A 16,916-nucleotide genomic window follows, 5' to 3' on the forward strand; every position below is an offset into this window, starting at 1 on the left:
ACGTGAATTTAAATTTTCATTGCCAACTTTTCATTCATGGAAATACTTATTACATGCCATATGTATAAGAAAGAAAGAAATGTTTACTGGATAAAATAACATAAATGAATTGGGAAGGTTCCTTAAAAAACTTTTGTTAACATTTTGAGTTGTCACAGGTAATATTATTAAACTAGAACATTACTAAATTTGGAGAGACTTAAAATTGCCAAAGATCAAGATAACAATGAATTAAAATACCTAATAAAATTTCATACACAACCAAGAAACAATGGACTGAGTTTATACTGCATTTAAATGTCTCTTATCACTAGCTTGCCCATCAACTCAGACTTTTCAGTCAACCTTCCTAGAAAAAAATTCTCCTCTTCATGTTGTGCTAAAATACTAGGGCAGTGTTTGGCATTTTCCTTTCTAAACTTTTTAGAAGACAAATTTATTCTTTTTTTTTTTTAAGGAAAAAAATCGTATCACTGATGAACTAGAAAATCTTTAATTGTAGTTTATAGAACATCTGAATTGAATTGAATTCATTCTAATTAAGTATCTAGTACTAAGAACTAACAATAATTTACTTAGCTACACCGGCACATAGTTTTTAGAGCTTCAAGAAAGCCTTCAGATACAGTCTTAATTTTCATAATATATATGTAAGATTACTTTATCTCATCAATCTTCAGTTTATGAAAATCAAATATCCATTGTCATTTATATTATTAATCTCAAAACCCTTAAATTTTTATTACTACTTATTAATACTAACGGCTTTTATTTTAAATATTACAAGGTGAACAAAAACTATATAATGCCCAGGACCCTATTATTTTTAGCAACTTGTTATAAATTATCTATCTTGGCCAAGTAAAGAACAGTATGACAGTTAACATCTTATGAAAAGTATATATTAGGAAACCATTCAAATACAATTAAATTTAAGTACATTTGAAAAATAAAGGTCCCTTTCTTCAGTTCAAAGACATTGAGAAATCTGCCTGTTAAACAAGCTGTAAGATCACTTAAGGAAACACATTTTCCTCCCTGCTTACATTTCATCCACACATGCCCACTCCCCAAGTCCTAGACTGGATTCTGGAATTGAAACGCAGGAGAATCACAGTGATTATTTGCCACCTTGGCAGTAAAGTCTTCTGAAATTTATGGCCCTTTTGTAGATTAAAAGGAGTTACATGAATACATAGACAAAGATATGTACACATCTATACAGGTATAGATGTATACATTTACCAAAAATCCTGATTAAAATATATACAGGAGTCATGATTTCTCATTTTATAAGTAAAAGGTGCTTTTCAGATAAATTATAAACCAGAAAGATTTTCAATGTAGTGATGGGTGACTGGTAACCAATCTTTAGAATTATTTTTGAGGATAATTTTTAGCAGTTCAAATAATGCTTTCTTAAAGACTGCTATTTTTCTGAGTGGAACATATGTCAGCAGAGTCAGATAAAAGTCTAATAAAAACATATATCTGATTATTTTTTAAAAATTGAGAGAATGACATGTCTAACCAATCAATTCTTTGCTAGGTAATTTTCCAAAATCTGCTACTTCCATGAGAGGAGGGGCCATTGTCTTCAGGGCTCAACGCCCTCTGGGGTACAACTAGCATAGTAAGGTATTCATAAGCTATCTGTAGTGCTGGGCGCAATGGCACATGCTTATAATCCCAGCAGCTCAGGACACTGAGGCAGGATGATAACAAGTTCAAAGCCAGATTTTAGCCAAACTGAGGCCATAAGCAACTCAGTGAGACCCCATCTCTAAATAAAATACAAAACAGGGTTGGGGATGAGGCTCAGTGGTTAAGTGCCCCTAAGTTCAATCTGCAGTACAAAAACTGTAACAAACAACCTCATAAACTATCTGTAGTATTGTTCACAGAAGTATAAAATTAGGTTATGATACTATACATACAAAATTCAGATACTTACCCCAACATCACGCTTATAAATTACATTTGCTCCCTCCAAAGCAATCTTCCTTAAGTTCAAATGGCATCTTGTTCTAAAAACACAGACTACATTTGTAATTAGAATGTCCAATGCAACATCACTATCTGCATCCATTGGGGTAGTTTAAAACTTAGCTTCTGGCCTCGAAGATCACATCCTGAGAAACAAAACAAAACAAGCCATTAAACTCCAATGTTTTGTTCATTTATTTTCACAAATAGCCCTAGAATAAAAATGTAAGAAATAAATCTGTATTTTTCAAATGTTACTAAAATCATATCATGTCCCTCCTTACCACTAAAAATGTCATTTGTTTAAAAAAATTAGCATGCCATATAATGTACTTCAAAAACTAAACCAAACTTTCATTCCTTAATAAGTAAACTTCGCATGCCAATAATTTGCCAGACTTATATCCTGGTACTTGCCTTTATAACCACTATGTTCCAGATGTACCACAGTTCTGGCAAGTCCCAAAACATTCCAGGTTCAAGGACTGGACATTATAGTCCCAATGTCTAAACATGAGTAGTGGTATTACTACTTCATACAACTTGGTGGGACTACATATTCACCTATCTTTGACTCTATTTCAGGCAGTGTAACTGACTTATTTAAAGCATAAATATTATTAATAACATCTAATAGATTTTTTCCTTTACTAGCCATTCATTAATTCTTCACTCAATAAATACTTCCTGTATGATGAGGACACTGGAAGGAAAAAAATGAATAAGGCAAACTCTTTTATCCTTAAGGAGCTCATGTACCTGTGTATAAGGGAAGCTCTAACAAATAGTTATGCAATACCAATATTTGTTTTCCAAGACTCCTATAACAGCATTTATACAAATAAATAAGCAAGCCCTATTTCTTACTAAGCACATGACCTATAACCAGCTAAAAGATGCTCTTTGGGTTTCAGCATTTAAAAAAATAAAACAATGGCTATTTGCATTTCCTAACTCTTGCCTTCCACACATACAAATCAGTAAACAGTAACAACATACCATGATTATCTTTATGATTCCTTGTAGACAAAACATGAAAAGCTAATATTTTATAGAAGGATTCAAATTATTATATGACCCAAACAATGAACATGCCAAGAGCCCAAACAGAAAATTTCCTTTTTTTGCCTTTTAGTTTATAACAAAACAAAAAAGACAGACCAAGACTTCTTACATCTCTATAAAACCATACTTAATTTTGTATATCAACTGTACCCCAACTTCACTAGGTTTGCTAACTCTACCATTCTCATATCCGTTTACTCTGCATGTAATTTTATTTTTGTTCCTTATGTGTGTCTGAGCTACCCCAAGTCATTTCTATGTATAAGAGGTGGGGGAAGGGTGGCAGGAGAGGGCTGTGCCTTAGTGGTCTCATTTGCAACATGGAATAGTGCCTACCAGAATGGCGTGAGCATTGTACAAAAACTGAATGAGAGGGCTGGGGTGTCGCACAGTGGTAGAATGCTTGCCCAAAACCATGAGGCCCTGGGTTTGATGCCCAGTACTGAAAAAAAAAAATTTTTTTTTAAGTAATAATAATGTATGAAAAGTAGGAAACACATCTGGGAAATAACAAGACAGCAAATGACAATGGCTGGTGATGAAAGTTCAGATTGACAGGCAGATCAGAGGTTTCTTCACATCACTTCACATAATTATACTATAGCCAATTTATTAAGCCATCTGATCACCAGTAGGCTTTTTCCTACGAAGACTATGAAATAACTGTGAGGCAGAGGCTCCAAGGTGCTTACTCTAACATTACTTCTACCCTTCCTTCATAATGACCAGAACCCAGATGTCTAGCTGGGTACGCTGTGACAGAAATAAAATACTTGAGAATTCAGGCTCCCTGGCAACAGACACAGTCAAATGGCCACAAAACTAGGTTCTGGTTCATGATATATAAAATGAAATGGTTACTGTTTCCTGGGATGTCTGCTTAGAATGACAAGCTAAGCCAAGGACTCCTTTGCCTTTCTGTCCTTTACTCTTACTGCCTAGAATTTGGACATGAGAGCTAAAGCTAAATGAGACAATGAGATGAAACAGAAGGCTGGTCCTAATGCTGTCGCTCTTTATTATTTCTGTACTTCCTAACTCTAGATCTCATATGTGTGAGAGAAAAATCAATTGCCCTCATTTTGAATTTTTGTTACACATAGCCTAATCTAATCCTAACTGCTGCAGGGTGCGGGAGGAGAAGCTATAAAAACCAAATACTTAAGGAGAAACTTTGAATGAAGAATAAATGAAGAAGTTGACTCTTTCACGACAGACTTAAAAAAAAATATCAAACAGGTTAAAACGAACTGACTCAAATTTATTACTTGGAGTTTTAAAACTACTGAATTGCCTGAGGGGAATAATACAAGGACATGTGTAGGATAAAAAGGCCAGGAAAGAAGAGATAAAATATTTGTGAACGCAAAGAAGTCTTGAAATTAATCAAGATTGACAATGGTTTCTACATGCCAGCAACTTAAATTCTAAAAATTAGGTCATGGGAATAGTTCATTCTAAATTATAAAGTGGTTATATTTTAGATGAGTAAACTGGCAAACAGGTTCAGACTATACTATGGCTTTAATAAGAAGTTTCTATAATCAAAGAAACAGGAAAAGCAGTACTTAAAAAAGAAAGAGGCTGTCATCATAAGAGCATAGTACTGGATATTAACAAAGAGTCACTTCTTAAACATACGGCCTTTTAAAAGAGGATAACTAGAATGGCAATTCAGTGAAACAGACAAATTTCAATTTCTACAAAGCATCTGAGGGCCTACTATATCTCTTCCAGTTTTAAGTGTAAATAATACATCAGGGGGTTAAAAATGTCTACATGAATATTTGTAGTTCAAAATGCTTAGGTTGCTCCTGAAAATATATACATATAATTTTGCTTAAATTAAAACAACAAAATAGCTATAGGAAGATGGTAAAAACTAATTCCTACTTGGAAGAAATATTCCAAATTGCTTCTTTTATGGTACCTATGATTTGGCATCTAGTTTATCTAGTTTATCCATTTCCTATACAAATTCTAAGCTTCTCAAGATCAAATACCATAAATGTCTGAAATGTCTATAAATGTCCACGGCTCAACACTGCATCTGGCAAAGACTAAATGTTCAATTATTATTTGGAAACGAATGCTATAAAATCCAACATTTCAACACCACATCTATATTAAATTTCTCATATACCTAGAATTCTGTTTATTCTAGGAATGGAAAAAAAAAAAAAAAAACTTGTTAGCAAGGCTGAAAACATTACTTCCAAACCTCGTATTTTCATATGAATGTGAAAGAACCTTCTTCTTCCTTATAAGCCCTTTAACACAATATCCATGAAAATGTGTATAGTTTTTTCTAGTTTGTATAGCTCCAAAAGGAACGTTCAATCAACTCTACAGAAAACGAGGTATTAGGAGATGACTTTTGAACTCACAAAACTATTAAGCCTGCTAACTTTAGTATTACTGCATGAAATATTCTAGTATCACTTATTTGCTTTTTTGTTCCCCTCAATCTTGCTAAAAGGCTTTACTTCTTTCTTCAAAGAACAAAACTATCAGCATTTGATCCTGTTTAATTCTCTGCCTAACTTCTTATGCTGAAAAGCAAACTGAATGCTTACTACTTTAATTTTATTTTTCTCTTTTCTTGCATGAATATTTAAGGGTATTGCAACCCAGTGCTTTAGGTATTACTAAAGTTGGATATACAGTATTTTCATTGATCCCTTGCTTCTGATTATATCTAAATTCTATTATTATTTTTCTTGGATTAAGTTAATTTTTAGAAGTTTTGTGTGCCCAGGTATGTGAGCACACACACACACACATTAAACTTATGAGTAATTGAGAAGGTGCTGACAAAAGAATAAGATACCATTTATTCATATTGGTAAATAGCAAATAGTGCTGACAAGGTGTAAGCCAAAATTCTCTTACAATTTGGAAAAAAGAATTTTTTCTACTTGAGTATTCAAATGATTTAAAATGTCCATATACATATGTGGAACTGCCGTCAAGCTTTGTAATAAACATACATCTTGAGAAATAACTGAACTGAGCAAATTATACACGATTATACACAGAAATTTTGCTAATAATATAGACAACCTACAAGTCAATCTAAAAGGAACTGGTTAAATAAAGTATAAATCTCATATACTGCTAAACATATTTCATAAAGTATAAAATTGCATGGGCTTAGACAGATCCATGTTTGTTAGAGTAAAAAAATATTACCTAAGTCTAATAAGTTCATTTTCATTTATGTATCTAGGTATGCATTTCTATTACTTGTATCTGCCAAAATGTTAACAATTATTCTACTCAGAATTGCCACATCAGTGTCTATTATTATTATTCAACTTTTTTTTAGAATCTGATAAAAAAAGAAACAAAACAACAACAACAACAAGTATGTTAGGTTTACCATAAGGAAAAATAAAGTTATTTCCATTTATATGTACATCAACAGGACTGGGGAGATAGCTCAGTTGGTAGAGTGCTTGCGTTGCAAGCACAAGTCCCTGGGTTCCATCCCTAGCACCGCAAAAAAAAAAAAAAAAAAAAAAATCAACAATTTGCTCACTGCCATGGTCTAATATTAAGACATGGTTTGATCAAGCATTTTTTCCTGGTTCTTGAATAAATGCCTGGTATGAGTTGGATTTGTTAAATGTTTCCTTCTAGCAAAAAGTCCAGTTCAAAACTCCAGCTATCCTACCTTCAGGAAATGTTATATTCCTAGATTTTTATGAAAAAGCATTATAGAAATTTTAACAGTTTATTCCTTGCTCAATGGCTTTCCATAAAGAATTGTCCATCAAGAATATATTATCTGTATTTTAGATCCTCTAACTTTTCAGTGGTATTATAAAACATTACTCCAGCAACTACCACAAACAGGACGTTCAACTATCACCTGGAAAACACTGCCATCTCCTGGCTCGTAAGATCAATTTCATCAAAGACTAACATTTAAAACCCCACCCGGGTTAAGATTTAAACTTTGAAAAGTCACAATAAACAGTATCATAAAAACAAAGCAAAAATAACGTTAAAATCTAATTGAAAACCAAAACATTAAAACTAAAACTGATTCTAAAGTAAAGTAGAATCTCACTATTTGATGTGCATTCAAGTTACACTGAGGATACTGAGGGACAGGCCTCAAAGGTTTAATCACAAAATTACCATCTGAAATTGGAGAAATGGCAGATCAACTGGCAAATGCAGCATGAACACACATGATTACTAATCTAAAAGTATGATATGCCATCCAAACTAACTTCAGATTCTCTATAACTTTCCCAAAATAACACAGCATATCAGAAAAAGGACAGTCCCTAACTGTCAAGTAACAATGATGACCAAGATAGGGAAAAAAAGAACATTTTGTCTTTTAGAGCACGTTCTTTCACATCTGCTTGACTGTACAGTATAAACCCTACAAAAGGCAGCTTTTACCTAGAGTTTACATTTAACTGTGCAACAATGCATCAGTTACTTAACCTCTAAGTCTTCATTTACTCTTCTGTAAATTGGTGATACAATCATCTACATCTCCAGGTTACTTCAATGAATTAAATGTGATTATCAATTTCAAGTACATAGCATAGCACCAAATGTGCATTAAATAGTAGCTACTACTGCTTGATGGATCCACAGTTGAATACTGAAACTAAACAATATTGTTTAATGAACTGATGCCAGAGCAACAGATGAGAAGCAAAACAAAATAAAATAGATCACAAAAGGTTTGGCAGGGGTCAGCACACTACAGCCAATGGACCAGTGTCTGTTTTGTTAAAGTTTATTGGAACACAGCCATGCGCATGTGTTCTATACAGACTATGTGGCACAGCTGAGCGGTTCTGACAAAGATCAAATCACCCACAAACCTAAAATATTTACTGTGGCCGTTTAAGAAAAAGTTTGCAGCTAGCCCACACCGGATGGATTCTCAACTAATTCTACCAGATCTTTAAAGAACAACTAATACCAATATTCCTCAAATTATTCTAGGAAACTGAAAGGGATAGAACTTTCAAATTCCTTCTATGAAGCCAGTAGCACCCTCACATCAAAACCAGATATGGAAACATCATAGAAAGAAAGCTATAGACCAATATTCCTGATAAATGAAGATGCAAAAATCCTTAATAAAATACTAGCAAATCATGCTAAACAACATTAAGAAGACTGTGCATCATGACTAACTTGGTTTTATCTCAGGGCTGCAAAGATGGTTTAAGATATGCAAATCAATAAATATAATTGACCACATAAATAGAAGGATAAAAATCACATATTTATTTCAGTAGATGCTGAAAAAGACTTTTATAAAATTCAGCACACATTTATAATAAAAATACTGAAGAAACTAGAATGGGAGGAACTCAACATGATAAAGCCTCTATATGAAAAACCCAAAACCAACATCATAGTAAATAGAAAATAGCTAAAAGCATTTCCTTTAAAATCTGGAACAAGACAAGGATGTTCACTCTTACCACTTCTCGTTCTTGAAACCACAGCCATAGCAATCAGGCAAGAGAATAAAATTAAAGGGATACAAATAGAAAAAGAAAAAGGTAAATTATCTCTATTTGCTGATGACATGATTCTATATATAGAAGACCTAAAAGACTCCACCAAAGACTGCCAGAGTTCATAAAGTAGCAGGTTATAAACTCAACATACAAAAATCAATAGCTTTCTTACACAGCAATAATGAAACTGCTGAGAAAGAAATCAAGAAAACAATTCCAGTCACAATAGTCTCAAAAACAAAACAAAACCAAAAATAAACCCTAGAAATAAATATAACCAATAGGCAAAAGCCCTCTACAATGAAAACTTCAGAACACTGACGAGTGAAACGGAAGAAGATATAAAAGACCTCCCATGTTCATGGATATTGAATATTGTTAAAATTCAATTCAGAATATTGTTAAAAAGGCCATATTACCAAAACCAATATCCAGATCCAATGCAATCCCCATCAAAGTACCAATGGCATTCTTCACAGAACTAGAAAAAAAGTCCTAAAATTCATTAAGAAGAATGAAAGACCCTAAACAGTCAAAACAAAGCAATTCTGGAGACATCACAATACCTGACTTCAAATTATACTAAAGAGCTTTAGTGACAAATGAACTAAACAGACATTTCTTAAAAGAAGAAATACAAATGACCAACGAGTATATGAAAAAAATGTTCGACATTTTTAGCAATCAGGGAAATGCAAATCAAAACTACATTTGAGATTTCATTTCACTCCAATAAGAATGGTAACCATCAAGAATACAAACAATAGTAAAAGAGGATGGGGAGAACACCACTTTACACTATTGGTCGGACGGTAAATCAGTACAATCACTATGGAAATCAGTATGGAGACTCTTCAAAAGACTAAGAATGGAAGCACCATATGACTTAATTATACCCCTCCTTGGTGTTTGTCTTATAGAATTAAGGTCATCATACTATAATGATACATGCATGTCCATGTTTATAGCAGCACAGGAAACAGCTCAGGTTTCCGATCTGGATAAAGAAAATGTGGTATATATACACAATGGAGTTTTATTCAGTCATAAAGAAAGAAGTTATGTCATTTGCAAGAAAACGGATGGAACCTGAGAACATTAATGTTAAGTTAAATGATCCAAACTCGAAAATTCAAGGGTTATATGTTGTCTCTCATATGTGAAAGCTAGAGAGGAAAAAGGAAAAGGTGGGGGAAATCTCATGAAAATCAAGAGCAGAGGAAAGGGACTTGGAACAGGAAGGAGGAGATTAGAAAAGAGAAATACCAGGGAATGATATTGGCCAAATTATATTGTTACATTGTATGCATGTACAAATATGCAACAATAAATCCCACCATTATTTAAAAGTATAATGCACCAACCCCTAAATCTTGGGCAAACCACCATGTTCAGTCAATCTTAATCCAGTCTATACTCAAAGAGAGAGAATTATACAAGGATATTAATACCCAAAGGTAAGGATCACTGGGGGCCATCTTGGAGACTGCCTACCACAATCATCTTTTTAAGATTTAGTTCTCTTCATTCCTGAAAAGCAAGGCCTTTGTGGGTCATATATCAGAATGTATGCCTCAGTTTTTTTTTAATGATATCATGAATCATGTTTAAGTGAACTGAATAACTATATAAACCAACTTTAAAAAAAGCATAATACCATGTACAGCCAGAGGAATGAGAAGTTATACTCCCATTTGTGTACAATGTGTCAAAATGCATTCTACTGTCATGTATAACCAATTAGAATAAATAAAATTTTTTAAAAGTATAATGCACCAATAAAAAAATGGAAATAAAAAAGAAATAGGGCTGGTCACTGGGCTAATCCAATGAGGAACTATCAATAAAATAATATTTAGCACTGATAAAAAAAAAATTTTGCCAAACAAGTTAAAGGTTTTTAGTTGTATTCATCTTGCTATGCTACTGCTCCTTGGTCCATCTAACTTTATCGCTCTACTGACCTTTTGAACCTGAATGCATGATGTAGCGGAAGTGGGAAGTTCGGCATTGAGATGATAATTTATCTAAACTAAGGGAAAGAATTACACAATGTACCACCATCCTTATTACACAAAATATTTAATAAAGGCTTAAGTAAAACCCTCAATACACTAAGTTAAAATCTTCACTACATGGCTCCACCTACTATTTATGATACTTGATTTAGATATCAAGGCTAAAGATTGGTAAGCAGGTACCATTAATGTGAATAACTTGCATCACAATAATTGTTGATTTCTTAAAATCTATTGAAAGGCATAATGCTATTTTCATGGAAATTAACTCAGGGCTGCCAATAACTATTAAAAAAAAAAAAGCCAAAACAGTAAATAGGGGCATATTTTATGTTTCAGTCAATGAAAAATTACAATGGAGCCTAGAAGATGGTGAGAGAAGATTTAAATAATGCTGATTTTCTGAACCAGTCTTTAAGGAAAGATATGTTCAGTAGCTTATGTTCTCATGAAACAGTTTTGTTTAAAAAACTGAAATATTCTGAAATATAAGAATTCATAATTTAATACCTATCCTATTTTAATAATGTTTAAGCAGCAGCCTACTTAAGAATTTAACTGTTTCAACACAGAAACAAACATATCTATAAAAATAGTAAAGGCAAACTTTTGAGTGCCCAGAAGGGAAAACTCAGGGGCTAATCTGCCTTTTTTTAGGAGCTACCTTTTAGTATTAATAATCAAAGTAACTTAAACATATAGGCCTTTTTGTTAAACTTATGAGACTGTAGATTTGGGTTTTTGGCTGCCAGTGTTGGCTGTTATAAAAATGTCATTTTGGATATATTTTCAATTGTTAGAGAAAAAAATTTTTTTCATTTAATTGGAATGATTTTCAAGTTTCTACAAATGGGGTAAGTGTAAATTTAGACCATTAAGCTTTTACTGGTGGATAATGTATACATTTCCATTCCAAGAAATATGATGAGGAAAGTTGAAATAAATTCTTTAAAGTTTACTATATTACCAACAGTTTCACAAAATTCTCTTGTATTTATTTATCAGTTGAAACAAATAAAAAAGATTTAGACACAATGAAAAAAGAAAAAGAAAACCTGGATGTGAAGACAACAGACATGATCCTAAAAGAAGCTATGTAAACTATGTACTAGCTCTGAACGGCTCCTAATCCCATTTGTAAAATGCAAACATCATTTACTGATGTTCTGAGGAATTAATAAGCACCTCACCAATTATAATATGCTCCATTAAAGTAATGTCCTATTAGTCAATGCTAATATTAATTCTACTATGGGTAACATGGGTACGATATTCCTCAACTTTCCGTGGAGTTCAACCCTAGAAAACCCACCATAAATTAAAAATATCATAAATGGAAATGCATTTACTACACCTAATCTGCTGAGCATATATTAGGCAACACAGTTCACCGCAAACACGAGGTTTACCCTCTCAATCAGATAGATGGCTGACTGGGAGCTGCCCAGCATCTGAAGAGAGTATCCTATTGTATACTGACTCCCAGGTAAAAGATAAAAATTTGAAGTATGGTTTCTGCTGAATTAATATGAATTTTGTATTTCTGTAAGTCAAACCATGGTATGCCAGGAACCTTCTGTATTTTACTGAATATGACTTTGAATCGGGAATTCAAACTCAAAGTTTGAAAAAGTTGGTATACTGATTCCTTATTAGGTATAAGCAACATTTATTTTGCAGACTTCTTAATATTTCAAATATATTATCTTAATGTATGACTCAAAGAAGATAGCATGTCATTTCTGATTACATAATAAAGAAAAAGTCACTCAGAATTGTACCACAGTGATAATTACTGCTAAGTGTTAGTTTTCTAAGTTCATACAGGTACATGTTTTTAGGCTGTTAAATCCATTTATTTATCTGTGCAAATTACATAAGATGGGGCTGGGGCTCAGTGGCAGAGTGCTTGCCTAGTATGTGAGGCACTGGGTTTGATCCTTAGCACCACATAAAAATAAATAAAGACATGCTGTCCATACACAAAAAAAATTAAAAAAAAAATAAGATTGGGATCATAAGTATATGCTCTCTTATCTAGCTACCAAAGGACTTTTATAAAAATCAATGATAACTTGAGGTATGAAAATGCAACAACAAATTAGCTGATTTTCTCTGGATACTAATCAGGGGGAACTTCTCCAATATTACCAACCACTTACATTTCTTTGAGGGTAACTATCTCACATCCACTGTTCATTTTCCTTCTGAGATTTCTTACTGATTTATAAAAGCACTTATATATAAAGAATATAATTTCTTCCTCTGGTTAAAAATGATTTATCTATACTTACACATGTGGCTAACTCCTAGTTGTTCTATAGTTCAGCATTATCTTTGTTCAATCAATTTTGTAACAACAGGCTGGAAATCAAAGTGTTAGGCCCCATGCTACAGTATAGGGATCCAGCAATGAACAAGACCTGACAGAACAGCATGTATTCTCAGCACTGAGGGAAAAGCATAAACTGTTCAGTCCCAAAGGGGGGGAGGGCAGTACAGCCAGTATAGGGAGAATTAAAGGAGAAAATGGTATAAAATTAGGCTGGAGAAGAAGGAGGGGTCAAATTGTGCCTTCTGTGCCATGTTAAGGATTTTCATTTATCTGAAGAACAATGGTAAGCTGAAAGAGAGGTTAAAAAAAAAAAAAAGGCACATGAATATTCACAGTTAAAAATTATAGCAACACCCCTTTTGTAATAGGACTGGAAGATAAGAGCAGGTAAGGGTATAGTGTAGCAGCCATGAATGAGAGTGGTGGTACTGGTTGAAGATGGGAAGAAACAGACAGAAGACAGACTTTTTCAGGAAACTTAGCGAACAGGGCTTTGCGCTTGATATGGTGATGAGGAAAAGGGACAGGGAGGATGACTGCAGGTTTATGACTTAAGCTACTATTTATTGATGGAAAACACTGGAGGGAGGGCATGTCTGCAGGGAAGACAAGGAAAGGAGGAGGGTAACAACTGTTTAGATATTCTGAATTGAAGGAACTAGTGAGACATCTAAGAAGAGATATACAATCATCAGAGAAGAATCAACTAACTGTTCAGGACTGGTCTAGGTCTCATTAGAAATGAAAACTTGGAAATCCTAGAATAGAAAATAATTAAAAATATCAGGATAATTGTAACAAATCAAAGGGACTGAGAAATCTGATACCCAAGACTAAGCCAGTGTCTCTTCCGAGTCCCATTACCACGTCACTACGCATACCCTTACCACAGCAGTTTTCCACTCTAAGCTCAATATCCCCATCTGTAAATAAGGCAGATAACAGAACCTATCAAGAGTGCTATGAAAGTTAAGCAAAATTTCATATGAAGTGCACAGCACAGTCCTTGCACATGGTAAGTATTCAAATTTAGCTATTCTTACTGTTACTATTATTATCCTTTCTTCATCTTCCAAGGACAGAGAAGTGTTCAAAAATGGTAAGGATTTCTAGTTATTCATTGTAGTTCTCAAGCTTTGGAACACAAAAACAGATTGCATTCCTTTAAATTTAAAAGCAAGGAGTAAGAAAAAGAATACAATTCTGATGAATCTGGTAAGTGAAATTACTATTGAAAAAATATCTAAATTTAGACATGAATTTTTAAAAAATCAACAACAACAAAACCATTTCAAATCAAAACAAATAGTTGATTGTGAGGTTTTTTGGGGGGAAGGTGATATATGAGGAAGATGGTGATGGAAATAGAGAAAGACTGACTAAGTACTACATATTATATTTTGCTAAATTTCACTTAGGTACCTGTATAAGCAGGAATATTAGAAGTACAACAGATTCGGATATTAAGTTTGAAAATTAAGTTTAAGATGTTCACTTCATTTAAATTGCAAGGCATCAGTTTTTGTTAAGTCTCACACATGTCCCCATTTTTACTTGACTGCCATTTAAAAACTCGGAAATTTATCTCTTTACAGAGAAGTTTGATATTTGTCCTAAGTTACCCATAAGAGGAGAGTAAAATTTATGAAATTAATTTAGTCATTAAACTAATAAAATATAATTTTAAAAGATTATTTTTATTTACAAGCATAATTGTTAATACACTGGGTAGCTAACGGACAGAACACACCCTCTCCACGCTTCTGGTTGGTGTTAGGGTTGGTGTACCTTAAGATAAAACTTCTCTGTATTCAGATTTTTATTACAAGGGTTTTGAATGCAGGTTCAAATTTGAACCACTGGTAACTCAACAAGAACTTAAGAGAAAGCACAGCAAGGTGAAAACACAAGTGAAATTTCCTATTTGGGCAGTTTTCTTTCAACTGCTTTTCAGAGTTACCTTTTATGTAAAATTTGCTTTAGTGTAGACAACTCCTTTCAAGGTCTATCTCATACATCCATGTTAATTTAAGAAAGAAATTACGAAATTAGTTACTTAGGAACAGCAAAGAGTAAAAATATAACATACAAAAAGCACACGGGATTATAGAATATTCTTTCCCCTGTAAGCGCCTTTAAAAACTTCTTATTTGAGAGTTGAAGGTTATGTTACTTTAAAAACGACACATCATGTGGTAAGAGATCAAAAGAAAGTCAAATTTTTTAAAATTTATAGTCTGGACAAAGACTAAGCATTGATTTAAAGTAGTACAACAGTAAGGTAAGAAATTTAGTGGATAATATTCAAACAAAAGGAAGGGTTTTTACACAAGATAACTGCAAGAGTGATAAGGAAGTTTTTCAATTCAAGCTACATTAGCTAAATTGCCTTTATTATAAACAATTACCCAAGGTAGACTAACTTTATAAGAAAAAAATTTATTTAGCTCACAGTTTTAGAGGTTCAAGGGCATGGTACTGGCATTAGTTCTGGTGATGGCCTCCTTGATGGCAGGGTCCCCAGGCAACACAGAGCATTATCACATGGTGAGACAGGGGGTACACGTTTATGTCTGTGTCTGGTCTCTGTCCTGTTTCTTATAAAGCCACCATTATTCAGTCATGGAGGCTCCATCCTACCTTATCTAAACCTAATTACTTTCCAAAGGTATCACACCCTAAATACCAGAGAGAGGAGAAGAGAAATTTTTCACCCTCAATACCATCATTAACATAAAACTTTGGGGATTAAACTCCTGCATGAGTTGGGGGTGGGGGCCACATTCAAACCACAGTAGGAACACTGGTTCTTAACTGTTAAGGAAGAAAAAAAAAAAAACAAAATAAAGATTATGAAGAAGCTCCCCTCACTCAGCCACCCCAAGATATTAACTAAATTTGACAGGGCTCTAATTTTTAAACCCATTTTAAGATGTTTTTAATGGGGAGCTACTTGAGAACCTACTGGGCTGAAACCTCATAATAGGTAATCAAAGGAATTTTCCTTTTAGTAAGTCCCTTAAAATGGGTTATATTCTTATATCAGTAGTGTTTATCATAGAAAAAACATCGTGATTTCTACCCTGTTTACCATGCTTTGTTTCCTGAACTGATTTATGCTGTAAACTGGCATGATCTGCCTTCTGTCTCTTCACAGTATGAAATGTAAAAACGAATGGGTTGTTGCTGAATCCAACGGACCAGTGAGACTCCCTCCTACTGGACCTCTCCAGATCATAAAGCACTGGGAACCTGATTCTCAAAATTCCCTGACCCCGCCCTCCCATCCCTGGTTTCTGAGGCACCTCCCTTGGCTTCTCTGCCCATCTCAAAATATTTCTGCTCCTTAGAAAGAATATCTTAACTGAAGATAGGACAGTTTCTAGGAAGCTTGAAACAACTGTTCCTGAGGAACCCCCATGAAATTATATACAGATGAGTCTGCTTGTGTGCCTGAGGAGGCCAGTTTTCCTTACATTCTCAGACAGGTTTAAGATACCTGCATTGTACAAACCACTGCCTCCCATTCCTGTCCTCTTGAAGCTTTCCAACTTTCAACAACTACCCCTAAGCTTATGGCTGCCTATATTAGTTCTGACCTATCAGAGATTTGATTCCACTTTCCCAAATATCTATTAGTTCTATCTATTAATTTAAACCAATACATCCAAAACAAAACTCATTGATCTCCTTAGGAATACTTGTTTTGTCTCTCCTTAATTTTAGTGAATGGAGTCCCCATCCAACATTCACATGCCTGAATCAAAAATTTCAGAGTCCTATGCCCGGCGCTCAGAATCATCTTTCATCTTTCAATTTTCTCCTACGCCCAGCTAACTTTGAATCTAGCTTCTTTTCTGTATCCGAATCAAGTTTTATTTTAGGCTTTCTTGCATACCATTATGGCTACAACCCTATAATGGAACTCTTTGCTACAAGGAGTCTCCAAGATCTAGTCCATCTATCAAATAGCTACCCAAACAGCTACCAGAATTATCTTCCTATTTG

At 33.8% G+C, this 16,916-nt stretch overlaps 1 protein-coding gene across 1 annotated transcript in view; it reads right to left on the bottom strand.

Moving 5' to 3' along the window:
- The window catches only part of Tbpl1 (TATA-box binding protein like 1), a 31,198-nt gene that overhangs the window by 5,466 nt on the left and 8,816 nt on the right, over nt 1-16,916 (bottom strand). The window contains exon 2 of the mRNA XM_047557636.1: nt 1,955-2,132. Coding sequence (XP_047413592.1) covers nt 1,955-2,089 — 135 coding nt within the window. The 5' untranslated portion in view covers nt 2,090-2,132. The remainder of the gene's footprint in view (nt 1-1,954; nt 2,133-16,916) is intronic.

This window comes from Sciurus carolinensis, chromosome 7 (genome assembly GCF_902686445.1).
Source record: "Sciurus carolinensis chromosome 7, mSciCar1.2, whole genome shotgun sequence".
Classification (NCBI taxonomy): Eukaryota; Metazoa; Chordata; class Mammalia; order Rodentia; family Sciuridae; genus Sciurus; species Sciurus carolinensis.